Source organism: Pituophis catenifer, unplaced genomic scaffold (assembly GCF_029215685.1).
Source record: "Pituophis catenifer annectens isolate HBS135680 unplaced genomic scaffold, rPitCat1.0.hap2 SCAF_1, whole genome shotgun sequence".
NCBI classification, from domain to species: domain Eukaryota; kingdom Metazoa; phylum Chordata; class Lepidosauria; order Squamata; family Colubridae; genus Pituophis; species Pituophis catenifer.
Genome location: NW_027256881.1, coordinates 46,336,530 through 46,355,354, shown reverse-complemented (window position 1 = coordinate 46,355,354; position 18,825 = coordinate 46,336,530). Strand labels below are relative to the sequence as shown.

Below are 18,825 nucleotides of genomic sequence, written 5' to 3'. Positions count from 1 at the left end.
TAGGCTCAAAATACATGATATAATAATTATGTAGCATGTATAGACTTTAATTTTTAACCTTCCTTTAAAATTATTTTAAAATCCTTGTTTTCCATGAAGTTTTTGATTCACATTGTTCGTGTACATAACTCATTGCAGCTAAAGTTAAGTATATTAAATTTTATCATGCTGGTTTTCTATTCTATCCTACCTCCTCAATCTCTGATGTTATTTATGGGATACACTTTAAATTGTAAGCTTCACCACCATTCCAATTCTCACTAAAGAAATACAACTGTAAAAATACAGACACACAGGCTGCTGTGCTAAAAATTGCTGCCCCAGCCAAATCTCCCAAACACTGTATATCTTACCTTCAAACATCTTTCCATATTCTGCCTGGGATCACTAAACAAATGGTTCAAGATAAACCATAAGCTGAACCACGGCATCCAAATGATCTGAAATATGTGTAGTAATAAAAGGTACACACTCTGTGTGTGTGCGCACACACGCACAAGCCTCCAAATACAATCACTTCATGTCTATGTCTCCTTACAATGGATGGTTGTTTATATAGATATGGAGCTGTATCAGTAGTTCTGTGTCTATATATAAACATGTATTAGTATCTATATCTCTGTATGTATGTATGTATGTATGTATGTATGTATACACATCAGTGGTGGATTCAAATAATTTAACAACTGGTTCTCTGCCCTAATGACCAGCTGAGTAGATGTGGCTGAGTGGTCTTGTGACTGGGTGACTGGCCAGGGTGGGCGTGACACGGGACTCGTAGGGTGCTAAGGCAGGGCTTCCCTGAGATCCTCCCTCCCTCTCATTATACAGGTAATCCTCACCAGACGGGCAGGTAGCTGGGCTGCGTGGGTGGCCGGGGCAAAAGCAGGCAAGTGGGCTGGGCTGCAGGGGCCACATGGTCAAGGCAAGCGAGCTAGCGAGCGAAGGAGCCAGAGAACAGCAGCTGCTATGCTGTGGCCAAGGTGGGCGAAGTGAGATAAGGAGTGACTGGGAGTGGCGGGGTGGGGTGGGCAGGGCCAGCCAGTGGTGAGATTAGCCGGTTCTGCACAAAAATTTAACAACTGGTTCGCCCAAACCGATCCGAACCGGTTGAAGCCCACTTCTGATACACATACATAAAGACGCATACCCTCATAGAATTCACAGGGGGCTGGACTTATGTCTATTGCAGCAATACAATGACTACAAACTGATGACACAGCTTGCTCTTCCCCTGCAGGTTCCATAGAACATTTTCACAGCCTTCCTGAGCTGTATCAGGTGAATATCAAGTAGATCTCTGGAGGAGGAATTTTAGAGTATTCTAAAGGGAAGAAGCTGCCACTAAGAAACTTGATTTCTAGGCACTCTCCCTAGAAAGGGATATTTAACTATCCTTGTTAGGAGAAATATATTAAGAATAAGCCATTCTTCCTTGGAGATTGTCTTGATGATATCTGGAATTAAGCCATGTAGGGATTTATAAACTGAACCTAGCACTTTAAATTGTATGTGGAAACTTACCAGCAACCTACCAGATATCAATAAACTAAAGTCTTATTCGTCTCCCTGATGCAAGTATATATGCTTCTCTTCAGTGGTGAAATCTAAAATTTGTTACTATCGGTTCTGTGGGCGTGGCTTGGTGGTGGTGGGGTAATGTGACTGGGTGGGCATGGCCAACTTTTTTTTTTTTTACTTTTAAAACCATTTTTTCTACAACCTCTTCGGCAAAAAGGTTGTAAAAAAATGCTTTCAAAAGGCTCTGACGATCCCAGCTGAGCCGCACGATTATCAGAGGTTTTTTTTTAACTTTTAAAAGCATTTTTTCTGCCAAAGAGGTTGTTTAAAATAAAAAAAAAGCTTCTGATGATCGTGCGGCTCAGCTGGGTGGGGGGGGGCAGGGATTTTTGCTACCAGTTCTGAATCACCCGGTGCCATCGCTACCGGATCGGGCAATCCAGTCCGAACCGGGAGCATTTCACCCCTGCTTCTCTTGCTGTACCTCTGTGGTATCCTACTTGGGGGCAGAGGCAGGTCATCTTACCGTATTTTTTGGAGTATAAGACACACCTTTTACCTTAAAAGGGGGGGGGAAATTTAGGTGCGACTTATACACCGAATGTAGCCCCACTGGCCCCCACCTTTTGGCCTGTGCCTCGCAGCAGTTACCTCCTTGCAAGCAAATAGCAAGAAAACACAGCTCCTTTTAGCTTCAGCACAGCCTAATTAGCACAAATTGATTGAATCAGCCTCCCGATTCTCAGCTGATGTGCTCTCAGCTGTTTTGAGGAAGGCTCTGCTGCTTGCTGCAAAGAGGTAAATTGCTGGAGCAGATTTTTTTCCCCTTGTGCTAATCAAGCTATGCTGAAAACGAAAATGAAAGTAAAGCAAGCTGTTTGCTGTTTGCTGCAACATCACAAAATTAGGCAGAGGCAGAGGGAGATTTCTTTTTCTTCTTTTCCTCACCGCATACTCCAGTGCGTCTTATACTCCAAAAAATATGGTATATTATATTATTAAAAATATAGGGCTGCATTAAGAGGACCCTTTCATATTTGCAACACATCTTACAGGCTGCAAGTATTGGAACTCATAATCCTTTGAATTATTTCCATGGGCAAGAAACTAACATGAGTTCTCTTGGGCATATTTTAGGATACATTCAGAGTATATGTTCATATTCAAATGTGACCTCAGCAAATTTATATTCTTTCCTAATTACAATGATCCTACACCACGCTTGTTAAAGTTAAACATTATTTAGTTTTACATTTGTCATTTATGGGATAAATGAAGGGTAAATTCTTCCTGCTAAGTATTGAAAGACTGAAAAGAAACTAGCTATCTCTGTTCCATGTCGTCAGATGTTGCTGGTTCTTCCATATGTAAATTGCAAGGTAACAATTAATTTCATTATGTATGATTCATTATGTGTGAAATAATTTCATTATGTGTGGTTTATTTTGAAGGAGAGGAGGGCACTTTAAGTACTATACAGTTTTTTTTAATAATATCACAAAACAACTGGAGTACCACCTGAACACCATCAGCACTGAAAAAATTACTATGGTCCATTACAAAAATCAGCTTTACTTGGAACAACTTACAGTACATCCTGCAATGATACTTTTAACATCAACAAACAACATTATCTGCTGATCCCACGTCCTTGAGAAAGACACAGTAAGTGGATAAAAATGCCAACTCCAGTCTAAACATCTGGCTGACTCTATAACCAACCATAATAATGACTTGATAGGTAAATAAAAATGCCAAATCCAGTTTAACCATCTGGCCAACTATGTGACAAACCTTAATAAAAAGCTTTTTGAGCAAGTTAGATGGTTTGTACCAGGGCCACTTTCATTGTCAATAGAAAAAGCAGCATGTAAACTTTAATATGCATCTCATCACAGCAAAGCATTCAGTAACAATGGGTACATTTTTCAGTGAAGACAACTGTGAAGTTCTGTGCAAATGTTGCTTGTACAAATAATCTTTGTTTTCTTTCCCTTTGTTTTCAGAATGAATACACACACATATACACACACACACACATACCTATTGTGGACAAAGGTCCTAATCCAGTGTTTCTCAAACCTGGCAACTTCAAGATGCGTGGACTTCAATTGCCAGAACTCCCCAGCCATCCATACTAGCCAGTTTGAGAAACACTGTCCGAGTCCAATCTTCACAGCTCTAAGTGAGACAAACAGTCTATTTAAGATGTTGGAAAGTTACCACCACAGCCAATGGGGCAAGCCAATAGCAGGACTCCATATCAATTGGTTTTTTATGTCTCTAGTACAAATGTTTGTACCTGGGGTGTTGATAAACATGATGGCTGAGTATTATAGGAGTTAAAGTCTAAATATCTGAAAGATTGAGAAAGGCTATCTAGGTTCATGACTTTTCTAGACCAAAAGTAAGAAAATGTTTTTCCGACATGCTGCAGTTCCCCCTTCGGTCCTGCCTTAGCAACACAGAAGCATGCTGAGTGTCACTGTTACATCACCAGAGAATGAGAGGAAGTAACATTTTCAGAATCATTTCCCCCATTTTGGGGACTTTGTAGGTGTTTTAAGAAGTCCCAAGGTTTAAGGCATTCAGTTCATTCTTAGCCTTTTCACGCCTCCCCACCACCACCACTCCAAATGGAAAAGGGGATCTAAAATTTGAGATCTGTGCTTTTTGGGGCCACATATGGCCTCCTGGCCACAGGTTAACTACATTTATATTAGATGGATTCTTCTTTCGTTCTTGTGCAGCAGAAGGAAAACCGCAGACAATACATGCAACAAAAGACGTATAAACTGTTGACTTTGCGGTTTGATGGTGATGCATCATTGAAGACTGGGAATAGAGACGGGTTGGATGTGTAATTTGAGAGATGATGAAATATTCAAGAAGAGTCTGTGATACATGCTGTCAAAAAGCATTGCACTATTTTATCTGTTGGGGCCATTTATTGGGTTTGCAAGCCCCTGTGTAAAAATCACAAGTCAGTTAGAAAATCATTCTTTCTGCACAATGTTACATACCCACTTAGAGGTCTTGTTTTCCTAATTTCGAAGAATTGAGTTCCCGTATGGTTATATCTGGATTTCATTTGTTAAGACAAAGTGATTGCAAAAATGAAGAAAGCAATAGTACAAGTGTAAGATTCAAATAAATAAACTTATCATAATCTCTTCAAGAAATACAATATATACACTGAAATATAACTAAGAAAAATAATTTAATTCACTTGAACCACTAGACATCACCAGATCATCCTTTGTCCATAACCTTATAGCACAATTTTCAGTACTAAATGCATCTCTCCATGGAACAATACACACACACACACACACACACACACACACACACACACACACACCCACACACACACAGTTTAGGGCTAGGTCTTTGCTTCAGTAGTATTGTCTTCTTTGATAAGATATGTTTCAATTTTTTCTTTCACCGTGGTTCTTGACTTAGCCTTTTGGCAACTTTCTTCCTGATGGGCCTAAGAAATAATCTAATAGGCTATAGAGCCTTGATAGTACAGGGGTTTAGTGCACCCTGTTATTAACACAGCTGCCTGCAATTTCTGCTGGTTCGAATCTCTCCAAGGCTCAAGGTTGACTCAGCCTTCCATCCTTTCTAAGGTAGGTGAAATAGGACCCAGTTTGTGGGGGCAATAAGCTGACTTTGTATAAAATATACAAAAGAATGAAGGCTATTGCTTAACGCATTGTAAGCCGCCCTGAGTCTCCAGAGAAGGGCGGCATATAAATCAAATAAAAAAAAATAAATCATTCCCTTCCAAAGAATAATGTTATAAGCAAAGAATTACTCCTCCAAATACTGAAAAGCCTACATCTTTCAGAAGGCATTGTGAAACTACTTTGAGAGTTACTCAGATTGTCTCTGCATGCTTGTTCACATATAGATGCTTTTCTAACAGCATGTTTGGAAGTGCTATCCAAATTGCTACAATTATTGAAAAATCAGGATTTCTCTTCAGTCTAAATCCGAAGCGGATATCATAAGAGGCTATTTAGACCATTAAGTTCAACTTTCTGCTCAGAGCAGGAATCCAAATCTAAGCATCTCAGCCAGATGGCTGCCTAGCCTCTCCTTGATTATATCTAATGAAGGAGAACCTACAAGCTGAGTCAATTGGATTGTGATTTGATCTGTTCAGAATTTTTTTGTAATATTCCAAATCTATCCTCCTAAAACTTAAACCCACTGTTTTGTATCCTGCACTCTGCAATGAGAACAAACAGGTCTAGACCTTTTTCTATATGAACATACTTTCCGACATGTCTTTGCTGCCCTTTCTGAATCTCCTCCGATTTCTTAGAATCCTTCTTAAATTATGGTGTTGAAAATTTGAGTAGTATTTGAGCAGGGTTCTGATGAAAGTAAATTCGAACAGAATAATTACATTTTTGTGATTTGGAAACTAGTATTTATGCAGCCTAAAATTGTCTTAGCCAAATCATGTTGCTGACATATTTAGTTTGTAATTAATCATTATTCTAAAACCTTTTCTGCAAGAATTATTACTGTGCAGTAAACATAATATAAGCAGTATCGTGCTGATCATATGAATGGCCCATCCAGTCCAGCAGCCTGTTTTCACAATGGCCAATCAACTGCCCAAGGAAATCTCCAGGCATATGACCTTCAGAGACAGAAACACTGACTGATAGCCATTGATCCCCATGGCTTTCATGAATTGGTCCAATCCTTTTTTTTAGGCCACCAACCACATCTCATGCTATAAGAATGCATATCACCTATTTCTGCTGCCACAATATATTGCCCGAGATGCCGCTGCATTGTTATCCCAATGAGCCTGTCAGGGTTGAAGGTAATCAGATTGGAACCAGTTCTGTTTAGGCCAGATAGAGAGCAGGAGCATTCTAATCTCAAGTATGGGAAAACCATGGCTTTGGTCCATTGACTGAATAGGGCAGAAGAACAAAGCTTAAAATTTAAAACCTTTATTTTGTATATATAAAGGCTTCATTTGTGTGTTCTGTAGTAGTCAGATTATCTTCATACACACAAATTCTTTCTTGTCTGCAATAAGGCAATTTATCTTGCAGCATTGAGTCCTTGGCAGTGGTGCTATCTAGTTCCTGAAGGAAGGGTTGGGTTCATCAAAGGTAGATATTCCCTGCCTGAGGTTAGACACTCTATGTGTCATGATCACACAAAAAAGTCTAATAGCTGTTCAATCTCCTCCATCAATTACAATCTCTTATGTGCTTTTAAAGCTACATATGACATTCCAAAGGCCAAGGGCAATACCTCACGCTTAAGTAATCTCATAAAGCTACATAAATGCTGGAAAATACAGCAACAGTACTTTTCATTTCTTATTGTTCCTCAGGTCATCTTGGTTCTCTACTAAATTATCCATTCCCTTCCATTTTCCTCAACAAATAAGCTTAATAGAAGAAGCTCTTTAAAAAAAACAAAAAAACAAAAACAAAAATAAAGGATACTGCAGCATCTTCATGTAATTCTGTATTGCCTGAAGCCAGTCTGGGATCGCCATGGAAGCCTTGTAATTTGGCACCGACGGCACAGAAGGCTGCATAAAATGAGACAGAGACAAGTTGGGAGAGGTCATTATTTGAGGTAGACAGCCAAAACTATTTTAGTGGAGCAGAGAAGAAAGGCTGGACTGCAATGTGAGAAAACTGGAATGACCCTCTACTAATGCAAATCCTGTCCCTGTATTTTATCAGATTAAGACCCACTGAGCAAAATGGGATTTATTCCCAGGTAGGTGTGCAATGTGTAGCCAGAGCATTCATTGTCTGAAAGAAGACCTGACTTGCTAAGGTTTGTCTTCCATTAGTTTCAAGCCAACTTTGCCAAATTAAGGTATAATCCACAGAAGACCATTTGCCTCCTCTCAACATCCTCCCTGCTCCAAACCTCAGAATATTCATACAGCTGTTCATGCAAGTGGAGAAAGAAGTGCCTTCTGAGATTCATATGTCACAATTCCATGCTAGCAATTGACAAGTGAACAGAAACAAAGCGACATTGTTTATTAACAAGTACTGCGCTGAGCATCTAAAGCAAAAGCATACTGTCCAATTTCTTTGGCATAAAAATATTAAGAAAGAATAAAGAGTAAATCTTTAAAGAGCAACTTAGAAACTATTATTGTACCTGGAAAACATAATAACTAAAATTGTATATGTGCAGACTCATAATTTGATATCGGTACACAAAGCACAATAGTTTTATCTGTCTGGAGAAAGCCTATTCCTTTAAATGTGATGCTAACCTCCAAATATTTATAATGTGTTTCAGATTCTTGGATGCATTATCCATCTATGTCTTGTTATCCAATCCTGTTCTCCCACTGCACAAGGCTTTGTTCAGGAGGGCTTTCAGGAAGGCTTTCCTGCTCATATTTCTCATCTTCAGACGTAATATTTTGGGCTCAATGGTGGGTCCTAGACATTCAGGGATTATCAGTGTAACTATGAAGCAAGCATTTGTTCTATTCAATGTACAGTTCTCATTGTCATGCATGCCATGATCCTTCAGATATGTTATAGTACAATTCTCATCATTCCTAGGTACATGGCCACCAATGACCATATTGGCTGGGGGTGATGGGACTGGTGCAAATATACTAGGAGATTATCGGGTTGGCAAGAAAGGCAAATATCCAGAGGCTAGTTTATACTGATAAAAGGTGCTGGTCACTTTCTTCCTTTAGTAGTCACATAGTCACAGTCAGTGTAAATGATGTAGATGCTGCCAGTCATTACTCCAGCAGCATGGCTTATAAGTAGACCAGCATTTTCCCTCAATCTTTTAATTCAAGGGTGGATAATTTCTGCCCTGTGACTCTATGATTCCCCTCATGCCCCTTTTTGCAGATCCCAACTATACCACGGGGGGGGGGGAGGGTCTGCCAAAAATCTGTAGTTGTTGCAAGAAGCACAATAAATCACTCAGACGCACCTTCATACATTTAAAAATGAAGTATCAGATAAACAGAACAAAAGCAGACCATCTTCACTAACTTAGGACAAGTTACCAGCTCAAGGTTGACTCAGCCTCCCATCCTTCCAGGGTCAGTAAAATGAGGACCCAAATTGTTGGGGGCAATATATGCTGACTCCTAAACCATTTAGAGAGAGCTGTGAAAGCACCGTGAAGCGGTATGTAAGTGCTATTGCTGTAAGCATTAAAGAGCTGATACTGAAGTGAATTACTGATGCCATTGAATCTCTCCCCAGAATCCCTACCTCACCTGCTTTGATTGGGTTTAGAATATATTAATTATATAGTGTGAACCATCCTGTCTTATTATCTTCATTTTCAAGAGTGTCTCTGGAACCCAATGGCTGCAGTCCTATGGCCTGTTCCCATTACCTAGGAAAGAAAATAAGCTAAACTGGCACGGTAGTGTATCCTGGGAAGCTGAAAAAGAGGCTAAGAAACAACCCCACCAGTTTGCCTAACATTAAATTGGTATTGTGAAACTGGCTGTGCCCATCATTACACTCATTTTATGAACAAGCCCACCAACTGTCATGCCACCATATTGTGAAGCCTTATTGTCAGATTCACTGACTCACAAAGGTGGTTTTGTCTTGCCTGAGATTTCCATGTAGCAGATGTATTGCAACTAGAAAATTAGTAGTGTTGTACTGCAACATCATTCTGTTTCAATTCTGTAATTTTTTATCACAGTTCTTGTGCTTGCTGCTTACAATAGGGACTTTGTTAAAAGAAAAGGATGACATGCCATCCATAACAGAAAAGACGCCTAGAGAGTAGTTGGAGGGCCAGTCGCTCCAAATCTGACCGTACACTAGTGAGGTCTTATATCAAGACCTACTTAGTGGCGATAAAGGCGCCAATTAATTTCGTTTTAATGTATTTTAATATTTGTATTGTGTGTTTTTAATTCTGGCTGTTCACCACCCTGAGTCCTTCGGGAGAGGGGGCGGTATAAAAATTAATTAAATAAATAAATAAATAAATAAATAAATAAATAAATAAATAAATAAATAAAACTCAGTCCCCCATTTTCCCTTTAATTTGCTCCTATTAGTAAAGCAGAGAAAAGGATGCTTCTATTGCACAAATGAATTTTCAAAATGCCAAGATCCTGATTTGGCCATTGTTAGTTTCTCCATTGGTATAATATATGCTTCCTATAATACAGCAAGATTTTCCCAAGTCTGGTTCCCATCACCAGAGCAATGCTACAGGAGGAAAACAAATCCAGCAGGCTGTTCCCAGCAGTGCTGCCCTTGCCTATAGCTGTTAAGACACAAGAGGAAAGAATGAAGAACCGCACCCAAGACTCTTCTTCAGCATTTGGGCTTACAGACAGGACAGGTGGCTGGAAGGGCTGCTGTCTCTGAAGAGTATCCATTGCAAGTGTTTCCATCTTTTGACTGCCAGCTGTTTTATCAATCATCAGAGCTCTCCAGTCACAGGTCATATGGTGCAGAATTAGGATGGCAAATGAAAGGAGATGACACATAAAGGCAGCACCTGTTTTGATAGCTTTCGCTTACTTCAGCCCAGATTCTTATCTCTTCATAGCCAAAGGGAAACCTAGCCACAGGAATCTTGCCCCATAATACTCTAATTAGAAAATGTCACTAATGACTATTTCTTTCAGATGACATATACCAGAGACACTGTATTTTGGTACATGTTTTACCATTCAGAGCTGGGACAACATAGTAATCAGGTGCTGACTTGGATTGGAAAGCATAGGTTCAACCATAGTAGCATCTACAGGCTCTCACTGCTTTTGCCAGAATGATGAAAATGGTGTCATGTCATAATCTCCACCACTTTGGAGATGGGTGACATCATGTGACATATAGAAGAGGGGCAGGGCTGGCACCATAACTCTGCATTTGTCACTCTGCCACACTTTTCTCTGCCTCACACACTCTGCCTCACACACAGTCAATAGGACTCTAGTTCATCCTAGAGAATCAAGAAGTCGAAAAAACCTCAGTAGGTTAGGAATAGATTGTCATGGAGAAACACTATTTGAAAGCAACTCGATGACATATAGGACTTTGAAGATTCCGCAGAAATAAACAGTCTTTCTAGAGGTGAGCAACCTGTTCCCTGCTAGATACTGTTGAGCCAAATTTCCATTAATCTTGCCCATGTGTCCAATGGCAAGAGATGTTGCGAACTGTACTTCAGCCAATTCTAAAGTGCCAAAATTGTTCATCCCTGGTCTAGACAAAGTTAATCTGCCATGACATGCAACTAGTGTGACAGGCGAGTAATGCAGATGTTCAGAGTGAGAAAGGGGAGTATGAAAACCAACTATTTGTATGTTAGTGCAAGCTTCTAATTCCATCCTGTTAAATCCAACATCTTGGCACCTGTCAGCAAAGTGGTGTTTTTCCTGCCAAATTCAGCTGCTGTGCCACTTGAGATTTCTTCCCATCTTTCTTATCATAGAGCTGTAAACTTTCACAAATGTTTCTGGCGATAAGGAAGTAGACTGCACATTTTCAAATGTGAGGAAAGCAAATATCTGCTCAAAATAAACCCTTGGTATAGAAATGCCCAGGTGACAATTAACTGTTAGCACTTTTGGTTGCAACTACAAATATTTCCTCCAAGGAAAAGAATGAGCAGCTGTTGAACTACATTCATACATGTCTCAAGGGTTTATGAAAGCAAGTACAGCCAAGGCTAAGAGACAATTAGCCCTCCAGAAATAAAGGGAATCTCTGAATCTTAAATGAGTAGGGCTCAATTATTTTTCGAGCAACTTTCTAGCCTTTGAGGCTGAACAGAAAAATCTGAACCATATCAACAGCTCTCAGAATCCAGAACAATATTTTAGTAGTTAGTAGACACTTTTTTATTTCTATTTAGTTCCATTTCTCTAGGTAGCTCCCCCCTCCCAGCCAGGTTGAGTTCACTACTGGTAAACTCCACATATACTTATATATAATTTCGCAGTAGCAGTATTCACATATACACATACCCCAATTATCTTCTGGGATAATTTTTGACTTAAGTCTTCTTTCCAAGTGGTATCCTATTCAAATGCCAACCAGGTGTGACTATTTCTGGCTTTTTCCAAGTTTCACCAAAGTTAACCAATTGCTAATAAAATTCCAAGTGTACACCATTATTTCTTTTCTTGCCAAAAGAAAGCAGGGAAGATAAGTTCTTGCAAAAAGAATATAAAAGAATAAAAGAAAATAACACCTATCTCACCCCCTGTGGAAAGCAGAAATAGTAGAAAGTAGAAATAGCCACATAAACAAGTACACATAAAAAAGCAAAGAAACCTTCACGCATTCTGGTCACACTGTTAAGTAGAAAACAAGGACTCAGGGGAAAAAGCCATAACTTACTTTTGTAAGCAAAGTAGCACTCCTTATAGTTTCCACCATCTCTCTGCCCGAAGGGTGGACCTTCGCCACATGCCCCCACATTCTCTCCCAGGTGTGCCCATCAATTGGAAAACCACTTTTGTTGACAAGGAATACTGCTCCTCCATCTTTGTCCTCCTCTTCTGAGCCTCCGTTGTTGGCAGTACTGAGCGTCCGAGTGTGGGAGCTTCTGGAACGGCCCCCTTTGTCTCCCTTGGGGTGGGAATTGTGAGAAGCTTTGGAGCCAGAGCCAGTCATTGTGAGCTCTCAAGGAACCAGTAGTCCGACAGAAGACAGACCCTGGTCAGTGTCCCGTCAAGCAAGCCTGCTCCATTCTGCCCCCTGCTCCCGCCAAATGAATGAGGCTGACATGAAATCGCTTGCTAGCAGCCACCAAGCAGGTGGTGGAGGGCTTGTTCCTTATAGAAGCAGAATCTACAAAGACACAAGGAATGGAGAACATGGTATCAGCAGCATCAAGCAGCCAAGCTCAACCTTCCCACCAAGTGCCTTCCAGCCATGTCTAACTACAACTTCTATTATCCCCAGTGTAGTGATACAATCCAGGGTGGATGGGGATGATGGGCACTGCAATCAAAGACATGGAGAGCATCAGGTTGGAGAAGACAGGGTTAGAGAAAACAATCCATTTTCAGAGACTTTGCAGGGGCGGTCACATTCCTTCCTTAGCATGGTTTTTATTTTTATTCATCAAAATGCTAAAACCACCCATCTCCCTCACAAACCTGGCTTGGTTTGCATGTTACATGGAATCCTCTACTAACCAAATGAGCAAAAGAAAACAGGGCAAGCCTCGCCCCCCCCCCACCCCCAATCCCAATTCCCAGCAAGGTTAATAATAACCAAGCTTAGGATGCTGCATGCTGTGTACATGCAGCTGAGAGGTCTTTGACCCGATTAAGCGGGTGGTGTGAAGACAGCCACCGGGTATCCTCGTTATCAGCTGGAAATAGCAAACGACAGAAGGGCCTTTCCTCAAAAGCCCGATTTTACTCTATTCACTTGTCAAACAAAAGGACACTAGAAGAGCTCGCTCTGCTACAGCAATCCTCCGGCTGCCTCTCGGCAGGGGGCGACAGCAGCCAGCCAAAAAGCCTTTCTTTCAGTCTGAGAAATGTCTCACAAAAGGAACGGGACGCCTCGCCGTTGCGGACTATATAGCGCCTAGATTTCGAAGCCCAGATGCTCGGTTAAATGAGAATATGCCACAGAGGACGGATGGCGCCGCATCCCGGCTCAGTTTTTAATTGGGACCCACAAAGGGAAACACACACAAACGCGCACTCACAAAGAGAGTCCTGAGAGGAGATTCCAGGAGATCTCCGTGCGCATTCCCACGTTCACCAGCCCTACTCCTTATATTGTTCGGAGATTGGAAAGCTCAACGGCGCGCAGCAACCAAGGTCGGACTGCTGTAAAGGAAAACGCACGCACGCTTCCACATCGTTTTGGCAACCTCCAGGCGGGATGGTTTGAGTTTCTGGAATGCGTGCGTGTGAAACGATGCCAAAGGGGGGGGGGGGCGGGGGCTTTTTGCCTGGCTGGCTGGCCCGGCCACCGCAAGCCTTTCCTTTTCCTCAAGGAGAGAGTTCCCCCCCTCCTTCCTTCCTTCCTTCCTTCTTTCCTTCCTTCAATCCATCGCTCGGCTACGAGGACCCCACCCATTCTCCCGATCCCGCTGCGCCGCCGCTAGTCTCACCCGATCGCGAGAGGATTCATTGCACCGGAGCCTCTCCAGGCGGCTGCGGCTGATGCTGCTCCTGCAGCTGACTCGGACGCCTTCGCCTTAGTCCATGTTCCATGATCAAGTGTTACTCTCTGACATGTAACCATGTTACCCGGCAGCTGCCGACATTCGGAGCGTCCCCATTGGGCGCCGCAACAAAGAGAGGCGGGCTTAAGAGAGTCGGGAAGCAGCTCATAGAGGCGTTGCACACTTCTGATTGGTCGGAAGCTCGGCAGGCTAACAAGGCCAGCCCGGGAAATCTAATCGGTTAACATCTCAAGCGCCTCAGTCATATCGATACGAGCTCGGACAGGGGGCTTCCCTCAGGAATTTATAGGTGACATTGCACCCCACGAGGTACATCAATAATTAAGTAAACAATTTGATTATTTATATCCCACTTTATTAGTTTGCAATTAATTAATCTGAATTCTCCAGTGTATATATAGAGAGCCAGATCCCCTTGGGGCCACAGAGGAGCAGGCACTCATGGCGCAGGTTAAGGCCTTGAAGGTTCTTCCTGTCGGTTTAATTTTAATTATTCTATACTTGTTTCAAATATTATAGCATTTATATATAGCTTTTGTTTTAATGTCTTGTACACCGCCCAGAGTAGCTGTGAGTGAGATGAGTGGTTTCTAAATGTGATAGACACACACAGTGGATATAAAAAAAAATCTATGCACCCCTGTTAAAATGCCAGGTTTTTGAGATGTAAAAGAATCAGTGCAAAAAAATTACTTCTGATTTTTCCCACCTTTAATATAACATAAGCTGTACAATTTAATCGAAAAAAACTGAAATATTTAAGGGGGGGAATTAAAAAAATAGAATAATATGACTGCATGAGTGTGAGCACGCCCTCTTATAAGTAGGGATATGGCTGTGTTCAGAATTAACCAATCACATCCAAACTTATGTTAAGTAGTAGCAGTATTCACCTGCCATCAATTAAACTGACTGATCAAGTTCACATAAAGTTCAGCTATTTTAGTAGGATTTTCTATTCAGCAAAAGCCATAATTTGCAAAGGGCATCGAAGCAGTGGTGGGTTGCCCCCGGTTCACACTGGTTCTATAGAACCAGTAGTAAAACCAGCGGGAGGCTCCGCCCACTGACTCCGATGTCTTCAGAACGCTTCTGCACATGCGCAGAAGAGCGTGCACGTGAGCGAAGCAAGTGCACGCACGACCCCATTGCAAACCGGTAGTAAAGCTAAGTAGAACCCACCCCTGCATCGAAGGCTTGGTCTTACAAAGCGTCAAAGGAATCTCATTGTTGGAAGGTATCGGTTAGGAAAAAAGTACAAAAAAAATTCCAAGGCATTGAATATACCTTTGAAACAGTCAATACAGTCATCAACAAGTGGGGAAGATATGGCACAACAGTGACATTATGAAGAACTGGATGTCCATCCAAAATTGATGAAAAAACAAGAACAAAACTGGTCTCAGAGGCTACCAAGGGTCCTACAGCAACATTAAAGGAGAGCTACAGGAATACACCTGGACTGCAGGGCAGGATGGCAAGACAAGTCTTTTCTTACAAAGAACATCCAAGGCCAGCTACATTTTGTAAAAGCCTACATCAACAAAGATGTGTTGGAAAATGTCTTATGGTCTGATGAGACCAAGGTTGAACTTTTGGGCCATAAAAGTATGCTTGGCACAAAAATAACAGTGCACATCACCAAAGGTACATCATACCCACAATGAAGCATGGTGGCAGTAGCATTATACTTTGGGGCTGCTTTTCTTTAGCTAGAACTGGGGCTTTAGTCAAGGTGGAGGGAATTGGGAATATTTCCAAGTATCAGTCAATTTTGGCACAAAACCTTCAGGCGTCTCTTAAAATGCTAAAGATTAAGAAGAATTTCACCTTTCAACAAAAATGGTCCAATAACAATTACCCTAAACAAACATTTTCAGTTTGTTTTTCAATTTAATCTTGCAGTTTATGTGTTATATTAAAGGAGGGAAAAAATCTGAAGTGATTTATCTTGGTCTGATTTTTTTTTATGTCTCAAAAACCTGGCATTTTAACAAGTTGTGTAGACATTTTATCCACAGCGTGCATGTGTGTGTAGAGCGAGAAAGAATTATATACAGTAGTTATAGCTCTAGTTTTACTGTACAGTATCTTCTTTTGTTTCTGTTTTCTAGCCAACTTAAATCCATAAGAAGGAAAGATGGAATAGCTGGGTGGGGCTATTAGAACTTGTTCTTTTTAAAGCACCCTGATAGTAAATCCTGTCATGCTCAGCTTTTTTAGTAGACATATTTTTGGTAATATTAAGTGCACTAATCCTTTCACCTGTAGCTCACAGAAGTCCTAACATTCCAAGCATAACTTGAACTGGTGTTCTTTTTCACAAAAAAAAAATCTTTTCAGTGTTATATTTCAGTCCCAAAATATGTTCAGCTTTAACAAAGGGAAGACATCTGTGTATGAAGATAAAATTGATTAGTAGCAAGTGTGTAGCCCAAATCTCTAAATACACTTAATTTCCCATAATGCTGTTTATGTACAGCTAACTACGATAGCAACTTGTTGGCCGGAACGATCTAGACATTCAGCTATTTACATGTTTGTAATTCACCATGGTCTCCATGCACAAATGAGCTTTGGACCAGAGGCTTCACACTAAGAAAAAGGGGAAGATATTGCTAGATGTAAATGAATACAAAATTCGTATTATTACGGAAAGAACAGAAAAAGCCAGCCATTAAAAAGTAAAAGTTTACTCCAGCTCATGGAATAGCTGGCAACATTCCCAACTGCCTCTCCCACTGGGAAACATCAACTAAGTTGAAAGATTGACTCTTCTCATCATAAGCAGTTTATCTACTCCTATTAGCACTCTGAGACATCTCTAACAAGAAACTCTCTTCTTTAGGGCAAGAAAACTTTTAAGCAATTGTAAGCAGATTTCAGCACAGCATTACTTATATGCCATTTCTTGTAAGAAGTGCAGAATAAGAATTTTTTAGATGTCAATATATATTGTAAAAGTGAAAACTATGGGATTAGAATTACATATAAAGATCATCAAATTAATGACAATAAGTAGAACTATCAGCCTTAGAACTGCAATGAAAATATCAAAGTGGTGGTGTTGCTTCAGATTTTAGACTTCATTGTTAGCATTTTCAAAGATGATATTAGTATTTTTAGCATGACAGTCTACGTTTTTTTTTTTTTTTGAAACTTGAAGAAAACATGTTCTTAGCGAAGGCCATTTCTTTGGTATGTGAGAACTTGTTTTTTCAGCAGCTACACAATAGATAGCATATTCTGAAAGTCCTTGAATACACTTGCAAGCTTTAACAAAAATACAAACCCAGCTGGGAAAGAGTAATATAAACCATAAATCTGTCACTTATGAAATGTCTTCTAGAATCAATGTTTTCTATTTTTCGAGACTCACATGTAATCAATATCTTTTGTTTGGTCACTTGCTCTCTAACATATCACATATACCAAATGTATCTATTGTTTTTGTACCCTAAAAAATTATTTGACTCACCCCTTAATGATTTTTGCTTTGCCCAAATTACTTGGTGATGCATATTTTCAGGAGGACAAAGAAGCCCTTTTGCAAAGATAAAATTTGTCTTTCAAATTCAGGGATCAAGTTCTTATCAGTTCCATGCCAAACTCAGGGTGCCTGAGTTTGGAGACAACAGTGGTTAGCTTCTCCCTTTTAGGATTAAACAACATAAAGGAACAAGCAGTCAAATACATTGGAGACTAGGACTTGGTAGAGCAGCCATGAAGGCTTTAAAAAAACATTCAAATGCCATAATGTCTCTATACCTTCAGGTATTTAAAATTGTGCTGTGATATTTCCTGTGACACTATGGGTATGAAAGTTAGATTTTGAAGGATAGGAAGAGAGTTTGGCGTAGTAGTTAAGATGCTCGCCTACAATCCAGGATTCTACAGTTCATGTCCTGCTTTGGGCATGAAAGCTGGCTAGATGATATTGGGCCAGTCACTCCTTTTCAGTACAACCTACCTCAGAAGGTTGCTGTGGAAAAATAGGAGAAAGGAATATTATGTATATTTGCTACCTTGAGTTACTTATAAAGTAATAAAAATGGGATTTTAAAAATCTAATGAGTATTGATGCTTTTGAACATTGGTATTGTAGAAGATTTCTGTGAATTGTGGGGACTGCCAAAAACCCAAATTAATGGACCATCAAACAAATCAAGCCCAAGTTCTCAGTCAAGGCAAAAATGACCAAAATCAAATTATTCTACCTCAAATACATTATATAAAGACAAGGAAAGAGGAGAGAGATAACCAGGCACGCATGATAGGACGACTTTGTGACAATAACAGTGTTGAAAATCAGATTAGGGACAGATCGTTATGAAAAATAATTATCTGTGGTTGCTAAGAGTTGAAAATAACTTGATGGCTATTCAAGGAATCCACTGATTGGGGTTAGTACTGACGTTTTATTTGAGAATTTTGCTTTGTAGCACCTGAATCATTAATACTGTCAAATTATGTTCATGTCAGTCTACAGTCCCCAATGCGAATTGCCAGCATGCAATTTGTCATCCACAAACATCTTTGCTACAATTCCTCTTGAACTGAATTTCTGAACCATGTCATTGGCATAAGTGTCAGGCAGACCATGACAATCTTACTGGAGGCAGTCAGTTCCATCAGCTCTGTGGACTTTTAAATGCACTGTGAAGCCACCTAGATGAGGCAAAGCAGGGCAGATGTATTGCTCATCAACTCTTACTTAGCACAGCACAGCAGTTTTAACATTAGCCCTTGAGTGTTATACTGTGTTAAAAAGTAAAAGTTTTTCCCGATGCCTTGGGTTAGGATGATTTTTGAGGGCCATGTCTGCTGATGGGGGAGAGAGTTGTTTGATATTCCCTCCAAATGATGCTATCTTCGCAGTTTTGTTTTAATTTGCTGTTTGTGTATATTAAGCTATCTAGCTGAGTGGCTGGAGTTCATATCACAGAAATGTGATTATAAGTAAATAAGCAAGCAATCTAGTTAGCCACCAAACAACCACTGAACTGTTCTAATAAATTATATAAATCTACTCTTCATACAATTCATTGTTCAATACCTAAAATAAGGTTATCTTTAAATACAACATTCAACAAGATAAAAAAAGCACATTGCTGAACAACA

General features: G+C 40.3%; 1 protein-coding gene across 2 annotated transcripts in view; it reads right to left on the bottom strand.

Annotated features, from left to right (window-relative positions):
* Positions 1-11,987, bottom strand: part of VASH2 (vasohibin 2) — a 30,885-nt gene extending 18,898 nt beyond the window's left edge. The window contains exons 1-3 of one of the 2 annotated variants that reach the window (XM_070948900.1): positions 11,892-11,987; positions 7,008-7,096; positions 4,545-4,601 (exon numbers count right to left, since the gene is read on the bottom strand). In XM_070948900.1, coding sequence (XP_070805001.1) covers positions 4,545-4,601; positions 7,008-7,096; positions 11,892-11,972 — 227 coding nt within the window. In that variant the 5' untranslated portion in view covers positions 11,973-11,987. The remainder of the gene's footprint in view (positions 1-4,544; positions 4,602-7,007; positions 7,097-11,891) is intronic. The other variant, XM_070948911.1, reaches the window with a different exon arrangement.
* Positions 11,988-18,825: the final 6,838 nt, after the last annotated feature.